Here is a 27059-nt window from a genome sequence, read left to right on the forward strand (position 1 = left end):
TCTACAAGAAACAAAAGCACCCTATTGAAATTGTGTATATCATTTGTTATCTCTCTCATGGTTTTGATGCAGTTATAAATGGGATTTTTAAAAATCTCAGTCTGATTTTTCATTTTATTGTATAGAAATATTGTGATTTTTGTACATTAATATTGTGTCCTGCAGCCTTGCTAAACTCACTTATCACTTCTAGTAATTTTAAGAAATTCTTTAGGATTTCTCTATATAGATAATCTTGTCTTTTGTAAATAAAGATAGTTTTATGCATTGCCTTCCAAAACTTCATTTCTTTTCCCCGTTTTATACTGGAGGCTAAACATCCAGTACTATATTGCGTAGAAGTGGTAAGAGTTGACATCTGTGCCTTGTTATCAGGCTTAAAAGGAAAAACATTTGGTCTTCCACCATTAAGTTTCATGTAAACTTTTTTAGACGTCCTTCATCAAGTTGAGAAAATTCCTGTCTATTCTTAGTTGGCTTAGACTCTTTATCTTGAATGACTGTAAATTTGTTAAATACTTTTCCTGCATCTATGTATTTTTATCTTTTTAGTCTGTTAATATGATTGAAGTATGTTGTCGTACCTTTGAATGTTAAACCAACCTTACATTCTTACAACAAACCCTCCTGGTCATCATATATTATCCTTTTTATATTTTCCTTGATTAGTATACCTATATTTTCTTAATATTTTTCTTTCTAAGATAATGGATGTATTGGCCTCTAATTTTTTTCTTCTATTATATCTGTGTGGTTTTGGTATCAGGGTAATGTTGGCTTCACAAAATGAGTTTGAAAGTACGTCGTTCCAGTTTTCCGAATAAACTTGTGCAAATTATTTCTTCCTGACCTATATGATAGAATTCACCAATGAAGCCATCTGTGCCTGGAATTTTTTTTTTTTTATGAGATTTTTAACTCAATTTCTATTTCTTTAGTGGGCATAGAGCTATTAAGATTATCTATTACTTTGTGAATACACTTTGGTAATTTGTGTCTTTAAAGGAAAATTTTCATTTCTCTAAGTGGGCAGATTCATTGGTGAAAGTTGTGCTTTGTGTTCATTACCCTTTAAAGTGATTTTTTCTATTATTGTCTGTTTTCTATTTTTAATTATCTTTTTTTTTACCTTCTTTGAGTTTAACTTTATTTTCAGTTTCTTGAGGTGAAAGCTTGGGTCATTGATTTGAGTCTTGTCTTTTTTATGTATGTCTAGCATTGTAAGTTTCCCTCTAGTCATTACTTTAGCTGCATGCCACAAAAACTTTGATATGTTGTATTTTCATTTACATCTTGTTTGAATCATCTCCTAATTTCACTTGTGATTTTATCTGCGATCCGTGGATTGTTTAATTTGGAAGGATTTGAAAATTTTTCAGATGCTTTTCTGTTATATTGATTTCTAATTTTAATTTTTGCCCAAGAATATGCTTAATTTCAATCTGTATAATTCAAGGTTTTTTTTTTAAATTGTGTAGGATTCTGTCTTACACTACATTCTGAATGTTACATATGCAATTTTTTAAAAATTTATTTTCTGTTCTTGTTGAGTGAAGTTTTCTATGAAGATCAGATCAAGTTGGTTGATAGTGTTTTCTTTATCTTCATAGATTTCTTTTCTTATTCTACCTTTTATTGAGAAAGGAGTATTGAAATCTCTGGGTATAATTTTAGATTTTTCTGTTAGTCCTTTTAGTTTTGATTAATAGACCTTAAAAACATGAAGCAAAAATTATTTACAGGCACATTTAGGATTTTTACAACATTTGATATATTGATTTCTTTTTCGGTGTAAGTTTTTTCCCTTCTCTCTGGAAAGTACCTTGTTCTAAAGTCATCTTTGTGTAGTATTGATCTAACCAATCTTACTTTTTTCCCCCCAAAATTAGTATTTGCATTGTGGCATATTTTTACATGTTTTTGCTTATAATCTCTCTGTCTTATGTGAAGTGGGGTTTTTTGTTGATTACATATCCTTGGGTCAATTCAGTCTGACAACTTCTGCTTTTTAAGTGCATAGACCATTTATATTTAATACAATGTTTAATATAGATGCATTTAAATATATTGATTTCTGTTTGTCTCTTCTGGTCTTGGGTCATTTTCTCTTCTTGAATTGAGTATATTCTGTAAGTACCTTTTATCTTCATTGTTGATTTATTATACTCTTTAAAAATTTTTTTTCTGCAGTTTCTCTAGTGCCAGGATCAGTAAGCTACATCTGTGGGCCAAATCTGACCCACCACCTCTTTTTGTGAATAGAGTTTTATTGGGACATAGGCATGCTCATTCATGATATCTTTCCTGTGGCTGCTTTTATGCTACAATAGCAGAGTTAAGTAGCTATGACAGAGACTATATGGTACACCAATCCTAAAATACTGGTAACTGGTCTTTTATGGAAAATTTTTGCCAACCTTGCTCTAGTTTGTATAATATGCATCTTTATTTCATCAGAGATGTCTTCAAACAATATCATATTATTCTAAGAATGATGTAGTCTACACCTTAGAATAGTATAACCTTAGAATAGTATATTTCTGTTTTCTTTCTGTTGTCACTTGTACTGTTGTCATACATTTTATTCCTGTAAACAGTTTATTCTCATTATTTGTGATAGTTACATTCTGTAAAGTGACCTCAAACCTTGAATTAGTGAATATTGAACAGTTGCTCCTAGGGGAAATATAGGGTTAGGTTCCTATAAGCATCTGGTCACAAAATTTGTCAAGCAGTAAATGCGTAAGCCTGTTTTACATGTGTTTCTGTTTAAAGGTGCCTTATTTAATATATATGTAGTTGATTCATTAACACTGATCTCATGGCCAACAGCACTGTAACTGAATGAAGCTTCTCTAACACACATATTCTCTCCATAAGGCATATTATAGGCTACTTGCTCTTAGGGACACTTGATAGCACTTCAGCATGATGCTTGGGGGGCTGGCATTCTAAACAGAAAAATCACTATAAAAAAATAACCCAAGTTCAGAACACATGACAGTAAATAGACCATGAAAAAGACATGTGTTTCTATACTGTGAAAGTTGAAACAAGAAGTTAGAGCATCACCTTGTTTGACTTCAACTGGGAATGCGCACAAGAGTGACTTAATTTTTTTTTTCTTCTGTGCATGTCTGTGAATGACTGCAAAGGCACAGAAAGTATTGATTTTTGGTTCCAAATAAATTTTAGCAAGTAGGCATGTTCACAGATCTGGAATCTGAATGATGAGGATCAGCTGTTGCTATAGATGCCACAACACATTGTTATTCTTGCTTTTTAGCAGTAAATTATGTTTTAAAGAAAGTAAAAGAAAAATTACCTTTTATATTTACTCCCATATTTAACATTTTCATTATTTTTCATTACATTGTATTAGATCCAAACTGTATGCAATATGTTCTTTTCTCTGGCTTCATTTACAATTTTTGTCTTCTTGGTTTTCAGCAGTTTGAATATGATTGCTTTATTGTGGTTTTCTTTCTGTTTTTGTTGCTGGGCTTTGTTGAACTTGGTCTTGAGATTATAGTTTCCTCAACTTGGGAGACTTTTTGTATTCATTAAAGCTTCCTTTGGTCTTTCCCTGTGTGCCATTTTTACTACTCTTATAAAATTTTTCTGAACATGTTCTTTTGCTTTCCTCCTCATCTGTCTATCTGCTATTTAGGCTTTCACTTGAAATATTTATTCATTTATTTATTTATTTGACACAGAATGAGAGAGAGAGAGACAGGTAGAGAGGCAATACAAGCGGGGCGGGGGGAGAGGGAGAAGGCTTCCTGCTGAGCAGGGAGCCCAATGCAGGGCTGGATCCCAGGACCCTGGAATCACGACCTGAGCTGAAGGCAGATGTTTAACGACTAAGCCACCCAGGCGCCCTCAGTTGAAATATATAGTGTAATGGAAAGCTGTATTTGAATCGTCCCTGGGTTATGCCATGACCACATCTGAGTGAATGCTTGATTCACCTGAGTGAATTATTTTTCAGTCCCAGCCTACTGTTAGAAACAGCTTGAAGGAGTGTGAATCTAGCTCCTTGTTAAAGTTTTTCATGTTTCAGTAATTTTTGATAAGGTCGTAAAATGGTGACAATCAAATACACAATCTTTAATATATATATTTTAACAAATGCACTTCAGTGTTTATGTCTATTTGTTTTCCTTATAAAATCTTATCCAATAACTTTTAAACATCCCACAAAACTTTTTGATTACTCTGTCAGTGAACATTTCCTAAAGACCACTTTTTTTTTTTTTTAAATAAGGAGCAAAATCTTCAAATTTTGTTTCATAGTAGTTATGCAAAAGCAGCTAAATTTTCAGAAATCTTTATCACAGGTCAGATGTTATGAAGGATCAAGATTTTTACGTGTTTACAAACTCCATGTATGCGGTTTCAAGGTTACATACAATTTATTTTGTAACAGTGGTTTTCAACCCTGGCTGCACCTTAGAACAACCAGGAAGCTTAACAGACCCTTCCCCAGACTATTTAAGTAAGGCTTTCTGGGAACAGAGAGTCTGAAGAGTTCTACCTATGGCTCTAAGGAAAGCCAGAATCGAGAACCTAAGTATAACAGAAATCAGTAAGTTTAAAAGAGCAGATAAGTAATAAACTGAAGATATTTGTTCCAAATATTTAAATTGTGTATATTTTTGTATGAGCTTGCCATCATATAAGATATATGTATATTTTAAATCTTGTATACAAATTAAAAATTTCAGTGAAGTCTGATTATAGGTTAATAGAATAGTTGAAAATTTTAGATAGAAAAGTAAGTGCTAGTGATTTCATTTCTTTTACTTGGCAATTTGCAAAGAGCTAAATAGTGTGGTACAATGACCCCTTAGCGGGTACCATTATCTGTTATGGCTTCATGCAATTGAACAAATATTTGTGGTGCACTTATTCTCTTCAGTCACCATGCTAGATACTGTAGAGTTACCAAGATGAAAGATAAATTTTCTGCCCCAGTGATTTGTGCTCTGGAAAAAAAGAAGATGAGTGAATGAAAATTATCATAATATAAGGTAGATCATGGTAAGACTTGAAAAGAAGGTACAAAATGATAAATGACTCAAAGGAATAACTACCATCTCATTCAGGAGGTATGGAAGCTTGCTTTAAACCCTACTTTTTGCTTTTATTGTCACCAACTATGGTCCTTCACCTGGGGAAATAAACCTTAGTGGTTAGTAAAGTATCCTGCTACTACTTGGATAGCTTGCAGCATGGATAAGATGCCTTTAACATCCTCAATAATCAGAAACCTGTGTATTTATGCACATATTAACTCCCCACACACACAGGTAAATGAATAAAGCTGTATGATTCTGCTTCCTAGTAGTGTTCTAAACTTATGTGAGCTAGAAATTTGTGGTGATTTCTGTTCTGTTCGTGGTAATTCCATTTACCATCCCTACTGTTGTTTTTCTTCCAGTATGTTAAACCATAAGTTGCCTTTTATGGAGAGTATGGGAATAGTAAAATACAACATTTATATATATCCATTTAATTACCATGTGCTGTGCTCTTCATTCCTGGACAACTTTCATTATATTGATTGTAATTATTCTTTTACTTAAGTATAGCCACCATAAAACCGTAAGCTCTGTGAGGTCAGTCATGTCCACAGTAGGTGTTCAACAAGTATTTTTTGGTTGAATAAGTTTTAAAATTCATATGAAACAGTGTAGTATGGTTATTAAAAAGCATTTGTGGGGGGAGGCACCTGGGTGGTTCGGTCATTAAGCATCTGCCTTTGGCTCAGGTCATGATCCCAGAGTCCTGGGATCGAGCCCCACATGGGGCTCCGTGCTCTGCGAGCCTCCTTTTCCCTCTCCCTGCTGCTCCTCCTGCTGTGCTCTCTCTCTCAGTCAAATAAATAAAGTATTTTTAAAAAATAAAAAACAAATTAAAAACAAAAACAAAAAACAAATTTGGGTCAAATTTGGGTTTATCTCTGCCACCTACTAGTTGCATAACCTTGGTTTCTTATCTAAAAAATGAGGTCCAAAATAGTGCTCATTTCATGGTTGTGTGTGTATATGTATATTAAATGACATGTTTTGCTTAGCCTAACACCTGACATGTAGCAATGTCCCAATATTAGTTTATTAATAATATTATCGTTAATCTGATCTTAGTGGTTTCTAAACTTAAAAAGCAAAACCTAAGTCGCACATACTTTGGGAACCCTTTTCTTTTGGGAGTTTATTGGAAATTAGTGGTGATCCAGAAGTGAGTGAAAGCTACTACCAGTTAAGTTTATGTTTCGCTTTTGTACTTTACAGAATATACACAAATGTCATAATCCATTTTCTGCTGTGTAGAAGACAACCCAGTTGTTCCTTAATCTGTATAGGTAAATTATTTACAGTTTTCTACTAGCTCTACAAATGTTCTCTTTATTGGTGCAGAAAATTGGAGGTTAATGATCTATCAATTCTGTGGTTTATTTGATTGTCTGTTCTTGGGCCATATGTATCTATTTCATGTGCATTCTTTAGCTCCTGAAAACCTGTGGTTTTTGTCTTAGAATATTATAGTGTATTATATTCCTTAGGGGATGAAGTGGTTATATGATTCTTTAGATTAATGGTGATTACAGATGTGGCTTCAGAATCATAATTTTGAGTTCAACTGATTTAACTAGTTCTTAATATTGAGCAGTGAGTAAACATGCTTTTCTCTATTCCTACAGGGTAGACACATTCCAAAGGACTAAACTGCCAGAAGGAGCCTATAGAGCAACTACAGAGGCCTAGGGATAGTTAAATAAAACTATGTAAGATCTTTTGATACCAAAAGGAGGACATAAAAACTAACCAAGAATACATTAATATTTCCATTAGGAAAAAATGATTAAGTTTTTTTTTGATAACAGTCTTAAGAAATGGATGAATCCAGATATAAATAAAATATAAAATTTTTATGAAGTATTTAAGACATTATGAAATAAAATCCATTATCGTATTCCTGAAAAAAGAAGACTGACAGTGTATAATTTTTACTTCCCAAATTGTGTTTTCTATTCAAGATTTTATTGGAATTTCTTTTTACGTGATTTTTCTAAAGTTTAAAAAAGTAGCCAGAAGTATTAAGTTAAAAGTCTAAAAATTAAGGGAAAGAGGGGAGAAAAAAAAGTTACAATAATGGAGACTATATACTACTTGAACAGTAATAGATCCATAGTACATTTTAGTTATATGGCTAAGGAGGCATGAAAAGTAAAAGGGAATCATTTTTCAGAAATGGAGTTTAGAAAGCAAGATAGGCAATGAGAGGAGCATTAATATAGACCTCCACTTAATACCTGACACCAGGATAAACTTCAGAGCAATTAAAGTAAAAGTTTTAAATATGAGAATTTTGAGAAAAAAAGGAATTGAATATTTATCAAACTTACAGAGAATGGGATATCTCACTTTCATATCAAGTAAAGGAGGCACAGGGGAAAAAATAGTTTACAGATTTGAGTATTGAAAATTAAAATATTTACATGTATAAAAATAAAAACAAAGATAAGATTGGGGAAATACTACACAAGTTTTAAATATCATTAATGCCTTTATTCTGTAAAGAGCTCATATATTGGTAAGAAAAATATTATTTTAAATATTTAGTCAAATGATATAAAAATACATTTCACAAAAATGTTAAATTAGTAAACAGGCATGTGGGGAAATGTTCACAATAGCAGTAATAAATACAGATTAGGTGTGGTGTTCCATTGGGGGAAAATGAAATAGGTATTTCCAGTATAAATGAGGATATGATAAAGCTTCATAGAAATAGAGAATAATCAATGATTTCAGGCTTATAGTAAGTTAAATATGGGATTGAGTTCTAATACAGATAATACAAAATATATACATTGTGATTTTTGTTTGTTTCCAAGAAAATATCTAACATCATTTATAGTTGAGCTTTGCTGAAAACTTGGATATGACCAAAAGTGGTCACTCTTTGAATTTAGTCCAATTTCATGACACATCCCGAGGGTGGATTGGGTGGTGTTTCTTTTGTTGTTGTTGTCTTTAACAATAAGCCAAAAATTTAGCTTCCTTTTCTTGAAGATTTGAAGTGTTTCCAACATTTATGTTACATTGAAATTGGTTCTCTCTTATTCATCTTTCCCCCAAATGCCTTAGTCTCAGTAGGCATTGGTTAAGGACAGGTTCTATCTGCTTTTACTGCTGAAAACAATACTGAAAATAACCTATGGTGATAATTAACCTCTATTGATTAAGTGATTTATAGAAAGAAAGAAGCAGATAAGCACCAGTGTTCTTTCCCATTCTGTTTCATGTGTTGGTACCTTAGTTGTGCCCAACCTGCTCCAACTACTTTATATTTTTCAGATACTTATTTTAAAAAACTCTTTGTTCCTGGGATTGTGCAAAAGGCAAGCTTCTTGAAATACTTGAAATTCTTAGTTAATTCACTCTGAGAACACCAGTAAACTTTTTCCGTATTGCTTATAAGAATGTAGATTAGCACTACTTAATTGACAGATATTATAGCTCCAATATCTCATTTTAGTTTTTGAGATTAAATTAAACCAGTGGTTTCAAGCAGAATGATTTTGATCCCTGGCAACATTTAGCAGTGTCTGGAGATTTCTTTTTGTTTGGTCGTCTTTACTGGGAGAGAGGGAGTGCCATTGGCTTTTCGTGTGTAGAGGGCAGGGATGCTACTGCAGTGCTCCCCACAACAAAGAATTATCTGGCTTAGAATTCCATTTGTGAATCTTCTACATGTGAATCGAGAGCTTTCAAATAGGATTAGTTGCCAGTTTGGCTTGGACGCATTTGTTTTAAGTATGCAGTACAGTTTCTTTTGTGAATATGGATATAGTTAAAGACTGTAAATTTTAATTTTTATCGAAGTATAGTTGACATACAATGTATATTACAAATGAATGTAAATTTTTAGATGTATACATAGATTCCTTTATCTACATATTGGTTAATAAAGAAGCAGACTTAGCAACAAGCATTATCTCTTCTTTCTAGGAGTTATATGCTGAAGAGAATGCTGAAACTAATGAAACTCAAAAAACTAGTGGGACTGGCTGTGAGAACTGAGAAGGCAGACAGATCTGAGCAGAGGTAGAATTGAGCTTGAACCAAATGGAAACTAGATCTCTGCTGGGGGGGAACTACCAAACAGTCACATTACAGTGAGCAAATCAAAACCCGGGGAATCAAAAGCTTTGCCCAATCTTAAGAGTGATTGTGCAGGGATTCCCAATGTCAAAATTATATTAGGGTTTAAACCTGTATTATTATTTTTTGTTATTGGTGTATGTTTTATAAAGAGAGAGAATAACCCAAGAAAGAGATAGCAGTGTTTTAAAGCCAAAGAGGCAGACTTGGGGTGGAGCTTTGATTCTTAAAAACTTTGTTTAGAGATTATAAACCCTTTTCAGGTCACTTACTTCATATCTTCATCTGCAAAGCTGGGATCATGATTCCTACCTTCATTAAAAAATTGTGATAAGGGGCACCTGGGTGGCTCAGTGGGTTAAAGCCTCTGCCTTCGGCTCAGGTCATGATCCCAGCGTCCTGGGATCGAGCTCTCTGCTCAGCAGGGAGCCTGTTTCCTCCTCTCTCTCTCTGCCTGCCTCTCTGCCTACTTATGATCTCTGTCTATCAAATAAATAAATAAAATCTTTTAAAAAAATTGTGATAAAATGTAAAGCTCTGAATGCAGTGTCCCACATAATTAGTGCCCTCAAAATAGTAATACTTACAATTTTAAAATCTCTCATATTTAGAAAGATCATCGATCCTTATAGTGTTCTTAAAATTTTAGTAAATACCAAAACAGGTATAGGATTCTTTCACACTGACATTGCTTTACTCATGCCTTTTGATTTTAGTATTTAGCATATGACAAAATATAAAAAATTGAGATCAAGTGTTAATTAGAGGACTGGGATTACTTGTTTTAGGAGTTTTGAGAAAGTTAAATGAGATAGCCATGTCAAGTGCTTTACATGGTGCCTGGTGCATAGTAACTACTCTCAGTGAATGTTAGTTCCTCACATTCTTGATTTCAAATTGCCAGTGCTACTGCTGTATTGTGTTAATTTGTTGAATGAACATAGTAGATGTAATTGGAGTAATAAGAAAGAAAATTGGCCAACAGCAATTCATTTTAAGCTGTAATGGTATTTACTGAAATTGAAATGAATCTAACTAAAGTAAACTCTGCTTTCAGCAGCTGGTTGTAAAACATTTGTTTTTAGTTTGACCATTTAATGACACTAGACCTGAAGAGTCTTTGCCTGTATATCCTAGTTTAGGATTGATTTTTATCAACTTGTCAAGTGAATACATTGTTTCTGCAGACATGGATTAGGTATAATTTTCAGGTCCTGCCAAAGTAGAGCGAAAACCCCAGCTGTGTCTTTTGTTTTCTGGAAACCAGTTGTCATTCTGTGTTAGGTTTTTTTTTTTTTTTTCTTTTTCCTCCCCTATTCTTTCTCCTACAGCTGTGTTACAGTGGCTAGGTGACATCCTGCTCTTTACCCTACATTTTTTGTCTTGGCAGAATAATGCCAGGCAACCATTACTAATCTGGAAGATCAAACCAGAAGAAAGATTTTTTTCCCCCAATTCTGCTAGATAATCAGATAAATATGTTGGTTGGGATAGAAAGTTCCAGAAAGTTTGAATTAAAGATAAACAGAACTAATAGCAAAACAAGTAAAAAGGAAATGAAAAAAGATTGCTCTGGTTTATGTCAAAGAGAAATGGTATTAAATGAAGCAGTTCCTTTAGTGTGTCATATGCAGAAACTCTAGGTTGAAGATTAATGATGAAAGTTAAGAATAAATTCAGAGTCCCCACTGAATAATTTTCTCATTGACTCATCTAGACTGTAGTGCTGTCTATCTGTATATAGCAGTAGTCACTGAAATTCTTCTTTTCAACTACATACTTCCTGAGAAATGATGTTAAATAGCACATTTTAATTACAAACAGGTGTTAATACCAACAAAAGATATTTCCGTAAGATGGTTCTAGAAAGATAAGATGCTCTGTTTTTTATTATTGAAGCCATCTTTACTGCAAAAGTAAAGACATATGGAATGTGAAGTGGGCAAAGAGAGCAGTATATAAAGGGTGCACATTTGATAACTTAGAATGAAATTCCATTCCTCTCCCATACAGACTGGGAAAAGAATTCATTTTGCATAGTCAAGAAAAGAGTAGTTGCACAGTCTATAGAAAGAAAGTCCAGAAAACCCTGGGGGTAGTTTGGACTGAGGCCAAATTAAAGGCCTATTTTGCTTCAGCCTGCAAGTTCTTTTACTATTTCTTTCATTTCCTCTTTTCTTCTTTTAATCAAGGCTGAGGTAGGCTAGGGAAGGAAATATGGGCATGTGTAATTATCTGAACTTTGTCAACTTCCTTTCACATTTTCCAGTCTCTCTATATTCTTCACCCCTCTTATTCCCCAAAGTAGAGTTTCTCAACCTCAGCACTGACAATATTTGGGGCTGGATAATTTTTTGTCCTCTGCAGTGCCTCATGCATTATAGGATGTTTAGCAGCATCCCTGGCCTCTACCCACTACACACAGTGCCTTACATACCTTCTGGGGGACAAAATTGCCTGCTTAAGAACCCTAGTTTAGGAATAGGCTAAATAAATAGCCAGTGACAATTAAAACTGACAGTTACTGAGCATGTTACCACCTCTGCTGTTCTTCTAATCTTGTTCCCTATCGCAAATTGCTTTCTTCCCCATGAAAGTAGAATGCTTAGAAAGCATTATACCATTTTATTAGCTAAGACTTGCATTCTGATGGTAAAGAGAAAGGAGTCCAATGAAAATAGTGGATTTATAAATGCAATCAAGAATTGATTTTCATTAGTTTGCTAGAATATTTCTTCTTATACAATTTTGAAAGGGGAAAACGTCTGTATTATTCTTTCTGCTGGAGTCTGGTATAGGCAAATAAGCTATTATTTTGGCACAGAGGCCTCATACTGTATAAAATACTTTATTGGCATCAGATCATTTTGGGAAATTCAACTTTTATTCTATTAAGTATACAGTGTTTTTGTTTGTGTTTTTTGATATGTTGTCCAAGACTTACTAAGGATTTCCTACATAATGAAAAACATTTTGAGGAATGTTTGTATTTGGAGTTTTAAGGATCTGCTAATCTGTTAAAAATGGTCGAAGAATACAAATAACTAATGCGTACAAAGGAAATACAGTTGTCCTTAAGCATGTAAAAGATGTTCAACCCTTATAATTAAACCTGTACCAAAATTCCATTTACCTAACATTAACAGATTTACTAAGGACTAAATTTTGTCTCTCCTCCCCACCCCTCACATTCATAGGTTGAAGCCTTAAGCCTCACTGAGTGTGACTTTGGAGATAAAACTTTTAGGAAGTAATTAAGGTTCAGTGAATCATAGGGTTCTAGTCTGATAGAATTGGTAGGTTTATATAAGAAGAGGAAAAAAGAGGTGTCTCACTCTCTTCCTACCTTCTCCCTCTCTCTCTCTCCCCCTATGTGCATTTTTGGAAGAGAGGTCATCTGAGCACTAGGGACAAGGTTGCTGACTGCAAGCAAGGAAGAAGCTTCTCAAGAACTTGAACATGCTAGTACCCTGATCTCAGGAGTCTAGCCTCTAAAATTCTGAGAAAATAAATTTGTGTTGTTTAAGCTGTTTCACCCATGATATTTTGTTAATACAACCTAAGCTGACTAATACAGCACAAAAAATAGGATGCAGAAAAATAAGCACTCAGTATATTACTTATGGAAATGTAAATTGGTATGGTCTCTATAAAGAACATTTTAGCAGTCAAGGGGCGCCTACATGGCTCAGTCACTTAAATGTCTGACTCTTGATTTTGGCTTAGGTCATCATCTCAGGGTCATGAGATCAAGCCTTGAATTGGACTCTATACTGGATGTGGAGCCTGCTTAAGATTCTTTTTCTCCCTCTCCTTCTCTTCTGCGCCCCCCATCACTCCTCCACCCGTATGCAGTTGCTCTCTCTAAAAAGGAATGAATACAAAATTAAAAAAAATTATATGTCAAATATGCATATTCTTTGACGTAGCAAATCTATTTCTGGGAAGTAATCCTATTCATATACTCAAAAAGTGAAAAAGTTGTGTATATAAGATTATACATTGGGTGTTGTTTGTAATAACAAAAGATTTGAAACAGTAGCTAAGTTTATGTAGTGCCCAAAGTGGATCAGGAGTTCTAAGCTTTTTGTGTGTACTCATTTATTTAATTCCCATAATTACCTTATAAGTAGGAGATAGAAAAATTGAGGTTAAGTTAGCCACGGTTATAGTTAATAAGTGAAATGGCTCAGGATTTGAACTCAAAGCAGTTTGGCCTTAGTTTTATTCCTCAACTCATATCCCGTCAGTAGGGAACTAGTAAAATAAAACTATACAACTGTGTAAAACAACAGCAACAACAAACATTTTTGATATAAAACATCTTCAGAAGGATGCTAAGGAGAGTTGGCAATAGTCGACTCTGGCAGGGCTAGCTGGGCAACTCCAGCATAGATTTTGAACTATACTCTTTTGTACTTTAAAAATTTTGAGCCTTGTGAATAAATTGCTATTCAAAAACAAATGATATTTTTAAAAAGTGTATATTATATCCCAAAGTATTAATAAATACCTGTGAGCATACATGTATATATAAATGATTGGATGAATACATAAATCAGTGGGTGAGAATAGATAAATCTCACATGCAGAAGAAATCCAAATACTTTATATAGATACTCTGCCTTCAAGAAGAAGGACATAGCTCACCATTCTTTAAGAGTGGGCTGTGTAGGGACGCCTGGGTGGCTCAGTTGGTTGGACGACTGCCTTCGGCTCAGGGCGTGATCCTGGAGTCCCGGGATCGAGTCCCACATCAGGCTCCCAGCTCCATGGGGAGTCTGCTTCGCTCTCTGACCTTCTCCTCGCTCATGCTCTCTCTCACTGTCTCTCTCTCTCAAATAAATAAATAAAATCTTTAAAAAAAAAAAAAAAAAAAAGAGTGGGCTGTGTAGCGGTGCCTGGGTGGCTCAATTTGTTAGGCATACAACTCTTGGTTTTGGCTAGGGTCATGATCATAGGGTTGTGGGGTCAGGCTCTGTGCTCAGCATGGAATCTGCTTGAGAGTTTCTCTCTCCCTCTGCCCTGCTCTCTTCTCCCCAACCCCCCTCATGTACACACATATGTTCTCTCTCTCTTGAATAAATAAATAAAATCTTAAAAAAAAAAAAGTGGGCTGCACATGATGACTGACTTCCAACGGGTACAGTATTAGGGGTTCAGAGGAAATAACTTTGCACCAAGTGAAGAAATCTGACAAATACTACCTTAGCCAGATAATCAAGGTCTACATCAATAGCAGTAAATCATGTTGGTAGTAGGTATACTTGATACGTGATGAGAATGACACTTTACCTCTGTGGTCTTCCCCAAAACCCATAACTCCAATCTAATCATGAGAAAAACATTAGATAAATTTTAATGGTGGGGCATCCTACACAATACCTGATTTTTGGTCAAAGTCCTCAGAACCCAGCAAAGTCTTAAAAAAACACTGTCAAAGCCAAAAGAGGCCTACGGAGACATGACAGCTAAAGGTAATGTGGGATCCTGTGTGGGATCCTGGGATGGAAAAAGGAAATTGAGTAAAAGCTAAGAAAATCTGGATGAAGTATGGACTTTCTAGTTAATGTATCAGTCTTAGTTCATTAATTGTAATGTACCATATTAATGTAAGACGTTCATAATAGGGGAAACTAGTTGTGGGGTATATGGGATTTCTTTGCACTACTGTCTCAATTTTTCTGTAACTCTAAAATTGTTCTTAAAAATAAGGCTTTTTTAAAAAAGTCTGTTTTTTAAGGAGTGTATATAATAAGTCTATTGAATAATATAAAAGTAAACTTGATATTTAGGTGTCCATGTCTTATTCCACAGAGCTTAACCATAAACCCGGGAAGATCTTTTAAGGTCCACAGGTGATTCTAGTGTATGGTCAGAATTGAGACATGGCTTAACAATTTACTCCTGCTTAAATCTTATTTCTGAATTTTTTTTAAGATTTTATTTTATTCATTTGAGAGAGGGAGCACAAATGGTGAGGAAGGGGCAGAGGGAAAAGGAGAAGTAGACTTCCCACTGAGCAGGGAGCCTGACACAGGAATCTATCCCAGGACCCTGAGATCATGACCTGATTTAAAGGCAGATGCTTAACTGACTGAGCACCCAGGCGTCTCTCTGAATTGTTATAAAAGTTATGAAGTGTCAATAGTGGTAAGTTCAAATCATTATTAGCAGGGTTTTGCTTTTTTGTTTTTTGTATGGGTTTTTCTCTGAATAATTGTTTAGATCTTTCAAAGTGTGTGCTCATGGTTTATTTCCTTGTTTCCTTGTTCTTTTTTTTTCCTTGTTTCTTCTTTTTAGATATTTAACATACCCATGTCTCAATACTTCATAGTGTTCTTTAAAACTTGGCTACAGTTTTTCTCTGATGTTCAGTGGCAACGTTTAATAGTCTCTTGCCTTTTTTTTCAGGCACTATTTTCTGTTACTTCATTTTGTGCTGACTCCTCAGATGATTCCTAAATATCCTACCAAGTCATACTTACAAATCATAATTGTGAATAGGAGAAATTTATTTTTTACAAGCTATTTAGTACATTTTCCCCTCTTGGAACTCTGTAATTTCTCAACCATATAGATGAATATAGTTTATGTAAACATTTGCTAGACTAGAAAATTACTTCATTTTTTATCATCACTGAAGGCTTTCCGGCCTGGTTCACAAATGCTTATTTTAAGTAAATATTCTTAATACACTCCCTGTCATTTTAATTTGTGCTTCAATTTCTTAATAATGCTAGTATGAATTCACTGGGTCATGTGTTTATCAAGAAGATGATTTTATATGTATTTTTTTCTAAGCCACACATTTTTTGATGTTTTCTTCTTTCATTAATGTGTTTATTTAGCTCTTTAGTTATCGGGACTTCTGGCTTGGTCAAAACAATACTAATGATCCATGTAATTTACCAAAGATAGATTTGAGAGAGAAGTGTTCCTTCTTGTCTTCCTTTCCATCTCTTCACTGAATAATCCAGATCCTGCTACCTCTTTACTGACCAATAGCTTCAGCCTTCTTTAGGAGCTTGCTCTAGTCTCTTCCTGTTTCAGTCCCTACTACATGTCAGCATTATCTTTTTAAGATACAGATTTGATCACGTCACTGCCTTTGGGATTTTTTATCTCCCCTTTCAGATGTAAGATAAAAAGAACCACTCGTATTTATTGATCATGGTACTACTTTATGTCATTAAATACATAAATTTTGACCAGAACCCTATAAAGCCAGTACTGCTGTTACTCCAAATTTATTGACAAGAAACAGCATAGGGAGGTTAAGCAGCTTCTCTAAGGTGCTGTAGTTAATAGGTGGCAATGCCTGCACCCCATTCTGATGACTCCCAAGTTTCTTTCTTAAGTATAGTCTCCATGGGGCTCCTGTGTACATTTTTGTCCTCTTCCTACCCCAGCCCCTGCCTCGTTCTTCAGTCATAGGAGTCCACTTAACTTTCTTCCATTTGTGTGTTTTCTCAACTACGACCTTTGTACTTCCACTTTCACTTTCTGCCCATGGAAACTTGCTTCCCTTTTTTATCACTATTTCAGTAACATTCCACATTCCCGGTTAAAGTTTTTTTCCCTTCTTCTAGAATTTTATCTTTTGGTATTTCCTTTACGATGTTATTGATTTGTTTTATTACCATCTTCCTACTAGATTGTAAACTCCTGGGAGGGGAGGTCTGCCTTAACTTTACATACCATGGGAACAATGCCTTGCACTCAGAAGACTTAAAAAAAAAAAATGTGGAACTTTTAAAATGAGTTTTATTCATACAAAAAAAATTTTTTTTTAAGATTTTATTTATTTGAGAGAGAGTGTGAACAGGAGCAGGGGGAGGGGCAGGGGGAGAGGGTTGATCCCAGGACTCTGGGATCATGACCTGAGCTAAAGACAGACACTAAACCAACTGTGCCACCCAGGCACTCCTTGTTAGTCATTTTTATATAAGGATGGAATGTGGAATTTTTTTTTTTTTTTTTTTAAGATTTTGTTCACGGATGAGTGAAAGTGAACAAGCACGGGGAGTGGCAAGCAGAGGGAGAGAGAAAAGCAGGCACCTGCCAAGCAGTGAGCCCGATACTGGGATACTGGGCTTGATCCCAGGACCCTGGGATCATGACCTGGGCTGAAGGCAGCTGCTTGACAGACTGAGCCACCCAGGCGCCCTGGAAACTTTTATTAATACTTAAGTTCTTAATACATAAGAACTGTTGCAACTAATTTATGGAGATGTTTTATTCCTATTAAATGTTTTCTAATTTGATAATACTTAATAAAATTTTATAAAATTTTCATTTCAAACTTTAAAATGTAATAAAAATATTTTTTTGATTGTGTACTTTTAGTCCCTGGCTTTTCAATTGAAAATTGTTACACTGTTAGATATGTATTTAAAGCATATTATAAAGTTTTGTTAGTATTATTGGTAACTCAGTTGAAAGTGGGATATTATAAAAACTCCAAATATTTCTGTGCTTTTTCATTATTTACTCAGGTTTAAAAAAATTCAAATCAACTCAAATTTCTAATTAAATCATTGTTTCTAATTTTTTATTTTAATAATTTTCCAATAAAATTTAGACCTTTGTAGACATATACCTATATAAGGATTTTTAATGGGAAAATGAAGTTCAGAAGATAAGAAGACATTTCCACCTAAAACACATGCTTATAAGATCCTAAACTCATGTTAGAAGTGGGCCACAAATTTAGCTTTGCTTTTCCCAGTGAGTGAAGTAAACAGAAAACATGATTAATTGGATGATCAGATTGTTTATATTATAGAACCAACCAGAGAAATTCCTTTTATGAATCCTCTGGGAGAAGGGCTACCACTCTTGAAGTAAGTGAACATATCCTCAGCAACATCCCTGCAATAAATGCAGTTACGGTTTAGTGTGACATACGTATCATGCCATTCAGTGCAGGCTAGTGACATACTGTATAGTACATTAAAGGATATTCTCTGAGGAGCAAAATAAGTCAATGAGGGTATCCAAATGTGAGATAAATTTAAGAAAATTGAAATACCTGGAGCAGCGTTTCTCAGGGCTCTGGTGTTTTAGATGATCTTGATCTTGATTTAGAAATTAAAGTTATTTTGTAAGGCAGGTATTTAAAATTTTCTCTTAAATAACTTTATTAACTATAAAAACTGTTAGAGCTCATACCTTCATATTTTAGTGGTATGCCAATACCCACAGTGTCAGCTCTGTAGTCACAAAGTGTAGAAGCCTTGAAATAATATACATAGGGCATGTGAACAGATCTCTAAGTCTCCTGTTCTGGTCAAAGGTTTTTAAAAAAGTTACCAGGGCACCTGAGTGTTGCAGTCAGTTAAGCGTCCACCTCTTGATTTTGGCTCAGGGCATGATCTCAGGGTACTGGGATCAAGCCCCGTGTCAGGCTCCATGCTCAGTGCAGAATCTGCTTGTTAATTTTTCTCCCTCTCTGTCTGTACCTCCCACTTCTGTGCTCTCTCCCTTCCTCCCTCTTTCCCTCTCAACTAAATACACATATTTTTTTAAAAAATAGTAAAAAGAAAGTTACCATAAAAATCATGTACTTGTAATTACAGTGGTAAAGAAAGTATTAGATGCTAGAGGCCATAGGTGTATTTGTCAAAAATTTTGGAATTGATACTTTTGTGATGGTAGTTTGGGAATTATTAATCTACTAGGTTCCTTCAGTAGAGTTTAAAGTGATGATGAAAGTGTTCTATATCTGCATACTCCAAAATGATAGACAAGCCAGTAGCTAGGGTGGTGATTAAGTGCATGCAGTGTGGTCAGAGTGACTGAGGAGCTGAACTTTTCATTTTATTTAATTTTAACTAATCTTAATTTAGCTGCATGTGGCTAGTAGCTGTAGAGGAAGCTCAGTTCTAGAGGACAAGAAAGACTGCATATCTCAGGCAATGTAAGATAGAGTAGCAGTTAAATTCAAGATTATAGCCTCCATCAGTAACTGAAAGAGGAAATTCTATGTTTCTAAGAGACATGTGTTTAAAAAAATAATTGTAGTTAAGTTTACTGTTGTATTTTTGTTTTTTTAAGATTTTGTTTATTTATTTGACAGATCACAAGTAGGCAGGCAGAGGGTGGAGGGGATGCAGGCTCCCTGCTGAGCAGAGAGCCCAATGCGGGGCTTGATCCCAGGACCTTGAGAGCATGACCTGAGCTCAAGGCAGAGACTTAACCCACTGAGCCACCCAGGAGCCCCTACTGTTACATTTTTGAACTTAAAAATGAACCAAGGATGCTTGAATCCATGGTTGATCTTTTAGATATTAATAGAATTGTTAGCAGACAGTGTTAGGCTAAAAACCACATGTAAGGTTCTTTCATAAGATTGAGACATTTACTCATAAAAATGGAAACCTATGGGTATGCTGATATAGGACTCTTCTCCTGTAGTTTCCAGAGTGTGGATTCTTTGGCATGTATGACAAAATTCTTCTCTTTCGCCATGACATGAACTCAGAAAATATTTTGCAGCTGATTAACTCAGCAGATGAAATACATGAAGGAGACCTAGTAGAAGTTGTTCTTTCAGGTAAGTAAATAACTCCTTTTATTTTTTATTTTTTTGAATGAATCTTATTTTTTCTACTAAATGTTATGTTCAGTTAGTCTTTGTGCTACAGTTACTTAACTTCTTTCATCTATAATAATGGTGACCATGTGAGTTTTCCCGTCAGGAAGTTTATGTCATAGATGAGAAAGTAGGAAAATAAGCCCTGAATTGTTTTTCTGAATGTTCCTAAGCTAAGGGAATTATCATTGGAACTGGAAGAGGAATACACTTCTGAATCAGAGAAATAAAATAATTATACTGAAATTCAATTTCATTTTCCCCGTTTCTGTGAAGAGCATAGAAGAAGAGAATTGGGGTTCAGAAATGAAAGGAGAAGAAGAAATAATGAAGATGTGGAAGAGGAAACTGTGATACTGATTGTTCCCATGATTTCAGTATTGCTCCTTCCCTGTGTGTTCTCAGTGGGCATTTTCTTACCTCCCTCCTTTCCCCTTCATCCACTCTTGCCGTTTGTCGTTCCTTAGCTCCTTCTATTTCTGACCTCATCCAACAGCAGATGGGCAGGATTGTTGGCGGGGAATGTAAAAGAACAACGAATGCACCTGGTAGTCTTGCAGAAATTCTTGTTTGACAGGGAAGGAGGGAGGGAGAGAAGGAGAGAGAAAAGACAGAAAGGGAAGAAAAAAAGGAAAGCCAGCCAAGAGTGCAGACTTCTGACCCCATTTTTTCCACTTCTCAGACTCATCTCTGCAGCCTGTTCTTGAGATCCTCCCTACCAACGCCTTTCCTTATTGGTCCTTGATCCTTTCCATTCATCTGGCCCCTCCATTAATCATGCATCTGCACCATCACCCCGTCATGTGTAAATTTCCCAATCCCTGTCTTTCTTTCCACTCCAGGAGGGCTTTACTCCTTGTCCTCCCTGGAGGTCATACTCATATCTGTTCCTTCTTTGCTCTGGACCCTTCATCAGGCCCATCAGAACACAGGGATATCCACTAATGATTTACAGGTGGAGGTGAGAGAATGGCTACCGGTGGGTGTGTCTACTTGTTCAGTTGCTCACAGAGAGGAGGGGAGTCTCTTTTTCTTAACTACTAGGACTGTTGAGAAGACAGAAAACTTATGTTGAGATCCTAAGTTGGAACTCAGAGTGTTTACCATTGAGATTAACTTCCATAGTTTCCACACGTTTTACGTTTTTTACTTTTTGCCCCCCCTTTTTTTACTTTAATGTTCTGTTCCCCAGTGTGTTATACATTAGACAGTTTTTAATTGTAAAGACAGACCTACCAACTATTTGTGATCTTGTCACTATGTTAAATATGTTTTTGGAGGCTGAAATACCTACCTGCAAACCTAGTTTTGGAGCTCAAGTTATTTGGAATTGATGAACTTCCTAAAATAGTTTGAAAACCACAATATTAAATGCTGAAGATAAATTATTTTTTATGATAAATGAAGCTTTCAGAGAAAAAAGATTCCGTGTACTTTGACATAAATGAGTATGGTCAGCGTTCTTAATCTCATTGCAATTACAAATGTAGGGCTTATTTGGCTACTTTTCTTTTTAAAAAGCTTTGGCTACAGTAGAAGACTTCCAGATTCGTCCACATACTCTGTATGTACATTCTTATAAAGCTCCCACTTTTTGTGATTATTGTGGTGAGATGCTCTGGGGATTGGTACGTCAAGGACTGAAGTGTGAAGGTATGTGTTCTAAGTTTTTGTACCATTTAAAATAGGATTTTGTATTTGCATTTTCTAATCATTAATGAAAGAATAAGATTGGGGTGCCTGGGTGGTTCAGTCGGTTAAGTGTCTGCCTTCCTCTCAGATCATTAACTCGGGGTCCTGGGATCCCACCCTGCATTGGGCTCCCTGTTTGACAGGGAATTTGCTTCTCTCTCTTTCTTTGCCCTTCCCCAGCCTTGTGCATGTGTGCACATGCACGTGCTTTCTCTATCTCTCTGATAAATAAAATCTTAAAAAAAAAAAAGAAAAAGAAAAAAAAAACAGATCCTTGGTTGGTGACTAGGTGGTAACTAGGGTTTAGAATTGGACAGATCTGTTTTTCTGAATTAAAACTGTCACAGGAGTCAGGTGCACATTTCTGAGTCCTCTTAAGTATTTAAGTTGGAGAATCATTAAAGTTTTTCTGTAAAGGGCCAGAAACTAAATATTTTAAGTTTTGTTGGCTAAGAGTCTCTGCTACAACTACTTAACTCTGCTTGTGTGCCCTGAAAGCTATCTATAAACAAGATGTAAAGAAATGAGGGTATGCTGCATTTCAATAAAATGAATTATGAACACTGAAATTTGGATTTCTTGTAACTTTCACATGTCATGGGGAGGGTTTAGTATACAGTCCACAGTTTGTTGGTGTTTAAGTTAGTTGTTCTCAAACTTGGCCAAGTATCAGAATCACCACAAGGACTTGTTAAAGCATACTTTGCTGGGACCCATCCCCAGAATTTCTGATTCAGTTAGTCATGTGGAGCCCAATAATTTATATTGAATTTTTTGGCTTCACTTAGCTTGTCATCTAGGATAACTATTGCTGCCAAAGAAAAGAAATTAAATAAAAGAAGCATGTATTTTTTATGTAACATACTTTATATATTATAAATATGTATTTATAGTCATAAAATTACTAAAAATTATTACTATAAAATTATTAAAAATTCTTACAATTATAATTATATAAATATATCATAAACTAATTTATAACATAAATATATTATAAAATTTTTATAATTAAAGTTATAATATATAATTATATATTATAAATATACTTTTATAATTATGTATATAAATCTATTATATATTATAATTAAAATTATATAATTAAAACTTTAATATATAAATATGTATACATTAAAATAAAAAAATTTTTAAGATTTTATTTATTTGTCAGAGAGAGTACATGTACAAGCTTGGGTAGTAGCAGGAAAAGGAGAAGCAAATCCCCACTAAGCATGGAGCCTGATGTGGGGCTCGATCCCAGGACCCTGCAGTTATGACTTAAGCTGAATGCAGGCACTTAATGACTGAGCCACCCAGGCGTCCCTAAAGTTTCTTTGATCTATTATTTTTTTTACCTTTAAAATATATTTAGGCTGTGGATTAAATTATCATAAACGATGTGCCTTCAAGATTCCAAATAATTGCAGTGGAGTAAGAAAGAGACGTCTATCAAATGTGTCTCTGCCAGGACCTGGCCTCTCAGTTCCAAGACTTCTACAGACTGAATATGTAGCCCTTCCCACAGAAGAGGTATGTATTTTAAGGCAGTAAAAGAGCATTTTACTACTTATTCCTTATGTTTCTAAAGGATATATGACATCATCCCAGAATATAAATTATATACTAAAGAGTACTCACATTCCTACACTTGAAAAACTTAACATATCTTACTGGAGACAGAGTTTACTAGTAGTAATGAATTGCCTTTTATCTACTTTGGGACTACATTATCACTTGGACCACTGCATTAGCCTCCTTACCAGTGTCTAGCTTCTGGTTCCCATACTTCACTTCATCTTACATACAAGAGCCTGATCATTTTATTTCACTACAGCTTCATACACAACTCTAATTATATCACTCCCCACTAGGAAGCCTTTATATATCCTATATTTCCAACATTCTGTTCTTCCCCCCACCCCAGCAGTCTGTTCTATTCAACATTCCCTGAACACACCATTGCTCCCTCTACCTTTGCTTTTATTGGTGTCCCTCCTACATGCTTTTTCCAGATCTAGCTCAACAGCTGCCTTTCCTGGATTTTTTCCCTTACCTAGAAGTTATTTTATTTGCTGAATGCCAAACCACTTTTCAAACCTTGCTAATGGTATGTAAAACATTCTAACTTAATATCATAGTGTCCTCAAGGAATTTATGATCTGTTTAGAAAAGATAGTGCTCATGTGTTTGTGTGCCCTACCATGCCCAGCACAATACTTTGTAATTAGTAAGTACTCAGTGAGGAATGAATGAACATATTGATCCACACAATACTCCAGTGAGATATCTTAGTAGATGTGTACATAATGAGACAGTTGAGATTCATAATGGTCAAGTAGTAACTTGACTCAAGTCACAGAGCAAATTGGTAAGCAACATTAGAATTAAATCCAGATCAGATTATTTTTAGGTTATTGATTTTTTTTCCTAATATATCGTACCTCTGAAGAGTAAGACAGTAGATCAGGGAAGAAAAAATAACTTGCTTATTCTTTTGCTAGTACTTAAAGTGACCTCCATCTGTAGATTGCAATCTTATAATTTAGTTGTTTCTGTAACCTCCTTGGTCTTCCATAAATTAATGGCAAAATCAAGCCTTTGGGCTATTGTCCTGATATCCTAGTCACAAGATTTTGCTATACTGAGGCATCAGAATAAAAGCATCTGAAGTTCTTTCACAAAAATTCCATGTTCCCATGTTGTTTAGCCCTGATGTGAGGTGTTTACCTTAGAAAACAAGAATGCTATGGTACAGTGAACTGAGAGCAAAGAGTTATTATAAACATATGCAAGAGTTTGGGGAAAGTCTGGTAATTGAAAAGTTAGTACATTTTATAGATGAACTGCATAGGAAACTTAGGAGTGAGGTCCATAGGATAGAGATATTTTTTTTTAAGAGTCCCACAAATGATGCTGAGATGCCAGCTACCCCAGATGAGTAATACTAGATTAAGAAATAGCAGGACAGAGCAAATGAATAATGTATTAAGTTTTAATTCATTAGTTTATATTTTATAAACTAATGAATTAAATTCCTTAATGAAAATTCCTTAGGGAAGTAGAATAAAATAGAGTGATATGTTTGTGTTGGTTATGTTGTGCAGAGTATTTCATAATGAGTAGAAATCATTTCTCAAAAGTTGCTTTTATCAGTCCCAAGCATTCAGTCTTAAAAGGAAAAAGGTACAGTAAAAGAAGAGCTCACAGAAGAAAATTGGAGGGAAGGAAGAGTAGAAAAAGAGGACACTTTAAAGGAATAGAGGAGATAGCAATGAGGAAATGAGTGCAACCTTGATCTGAACCAAAGTGAGAGAAGAACTAACTCCAGATTGCCACATGCTGAGAGCCTCCTAAATTCTGTGTGGCAGGCTTCATGCTGGATGCTGTACTTGTATTTTCTCATGTCATCTTCATGACAGTCCTAGAAGGTAGGCAGCTCCTATCTTCATTTTTTAGATGAGGAATGAGGAAGGAAAGTTTCTGAGTGGTCACAAGATTAACCTTTACTGACCTCTGATATAAGCTTGGAAAAGGCCAGTTGGGAATAAAAACTTCTGAATCTGACTCTGAGGTTGTCCTCATTTACATGTATGAAGGCAGTTGCTGTTAGAGTATCTGCAGTCAGTCTAAAGGGAAGCAAGTAAAGAGAGGGAGGAGCACAAGAATATAGGCTTTTCACTGAATTTGGTTACAACAGGACTTCGATGGTTGGAGAGACAAGAATTGAGTGATGGCTATTTGGAGATGAGAGAAAGGGGAATATTCCTAGCAGCACATTGGGCAAATGCCCAAGGGGCCAAGACAGGACAGAATCAAGGTAGAAAGAAACTGTTGGGGCTAATTGTATGCATAAAAGTGGGGGTATTTTTTTCATTGAATAATATTCCAAAGTGAAATATATATAATTAGGGAATTGCCCCTTTACATGCTTTGCTTGCCTTTATTATTGCACCTAATTGAGAGTTGGCAACATTGTTACAAAGTTTTTGTGAGCAAATGTTCACTTCAGCAAACATTAGTTAAAACTCACACTGTGGAAATAATTTGATCACTTTTAGAGAATTTCTTGCTACACATTAATAAGAAATAAGAATTTAAGAGTTTGTAAAGAGGGACCATTAAAGCAAGGCAAGAGAAGAACTTTCACTCAACTCTAGTTACTCTAATCTCAGTGGTCCCATTTTCACCAAATACTCCAGGTAATTTTACCAGTGCCCTCCTTCCTCCAAATTCTGGTTCAGTCTTCCATACCTTTCCTGCCTTCCTCATTCCACAGAGTGGTAAACCACAGTCTTTAATGAGATTGTAGCATATGCCCAGGTGTGTTGAGTTGGGAAAGATTAAGAATCACTGGACTTCTGTGTAGAAGATTGAGGGCTAGATCTTGATTTTGATACTAGGACTTAGTAATATTAATCTTAGAGCCTTGCTTTTCATATTTAAACTACTGCTTGTACTAGACATGAAAGATTAGGTGGCTGCTACAACCGCAGTCCCATGTGTAGTTCCTTGCATACGTACTGTGTACCATGTCCCTAATACCCAGTCCCAGGAGGATCTGACAAAAGGCAGTGAGTCACCAGCTGGCCATTGGCATACGAAGGGATCTGTTAGGAAAGTTCTGCCTTGCCAGGGTATCCTATGTATTTGATGATGACTGGCAAAATCAATCTTATTCCATTTTGTATGTTTGAAACTTGAGACAAACCAAAACTGGTAGAAGGAAGAGCAAGAAAAGAGTGTTGAGAATAGGGACCCAGGGATGAACAAAAGCCTACAACATCTGTTTCTGGTTCTTGCTGGCTTCTTGATTAGCTTTGCAGGATCACTGTGGTGCTTATTTTGCTGAAGGTGCTCTGTACCTGACTGCCTGATAGAAGGGTGAGCCAGACCAGAGCAGGAGACCTTAGGGAGCTGAAGCCGGCAAGCAAGTTTGGCTTGGGTTTTAACCTTCTTTTTTTGCTTTTCTTATATTAAACTGCTTCATAATTTGTTTTAGAACTTTTGTGGCAACACATTAGTGAAAAACCATCCACCAGAGACTATATTTATGTACTTTTTTATAATGCTTTCCTCCATTCGTATGTCCTTTATTCTTCTTTTCTGCCTTCCTGCTTTCTTCCAAAAAGCCTTTATTTCCCCCCGTCTTCCCTTCACTTCTTTCATACACTTCTGTCTCTTAGTTGCTTCTGGCTTCTTTTGCTTTTATTAGTTGAACATACCTTCGTAGACTGATTCAACTTCTCTGTGCTACAGACATGACTAGTTATGGAAGGCATAAGAAAGATCTCAGGACCTCAGTTCTGGCAGTGAAGGTGCAGGCAGCTACAGCAAAATGTATAATGCATCTATACATTTGGTAGATGATGGTTGTTAGGTATTTTGTGCTTGAGAACATGGACTGTACTTAATTCATTTTTGCTTCTGTGATACAAAGTTTCAGGTTGGGCCTATAATATAATAATCAGTGAAGGTTGAGTGAATGGCATGGGCCATATTGAACTGGCCTGTAATTTAACTTATTTCTTTTGTATATGTAGAAAGTACCATAGCTACAAATATCTAGTTATCCCTCAAGTTATACAAAAATTTTTAATCAA

General features: G+C 35.3%; 1 protein-coding gene across 1 annotated transcript in view; it reads left to right on the top strand.

Annotated features, from left to right (window-relative positions):
• PRKD3 (protein kinase D3) overlaps positions 1 to 27059 on the top strand; it is a 79668-nt gene that overhangs the window by 18396 nt on the left and 34213 nt on the right. Inside the window, exons 3-5 of the mRNA XM_044261738.1 lie at positions 19593 to 19731; positions 21292 to 21423; positions 22832 to 22989. Coding sequence (XP_044117673.1) covers positions 19593 to 19731; positions 21292 to 21423; positions 22832 to 22989 — 429 coding nt within the window. The remainder of the gene's footprint in view (positions 1 to 19592; positions 19732 to 21291; positions 21424 to 22831; positions 22990 to 27059) is intronic.

This window comes from Neovison vison, chromosome 8 (assembly GCF_020171115.1).
Source record: "Neovison vison isolate M4711 chromosome 8, ASM_NN_V1, whole genome shotgun sequence".
Classification (NCBI taxonomy): domain Eukaryota; kingdom Metazoa; phylum Chordata; class Mammalia; order Carnivora; family Mustelidae; genus Neogale; species Neogale vison.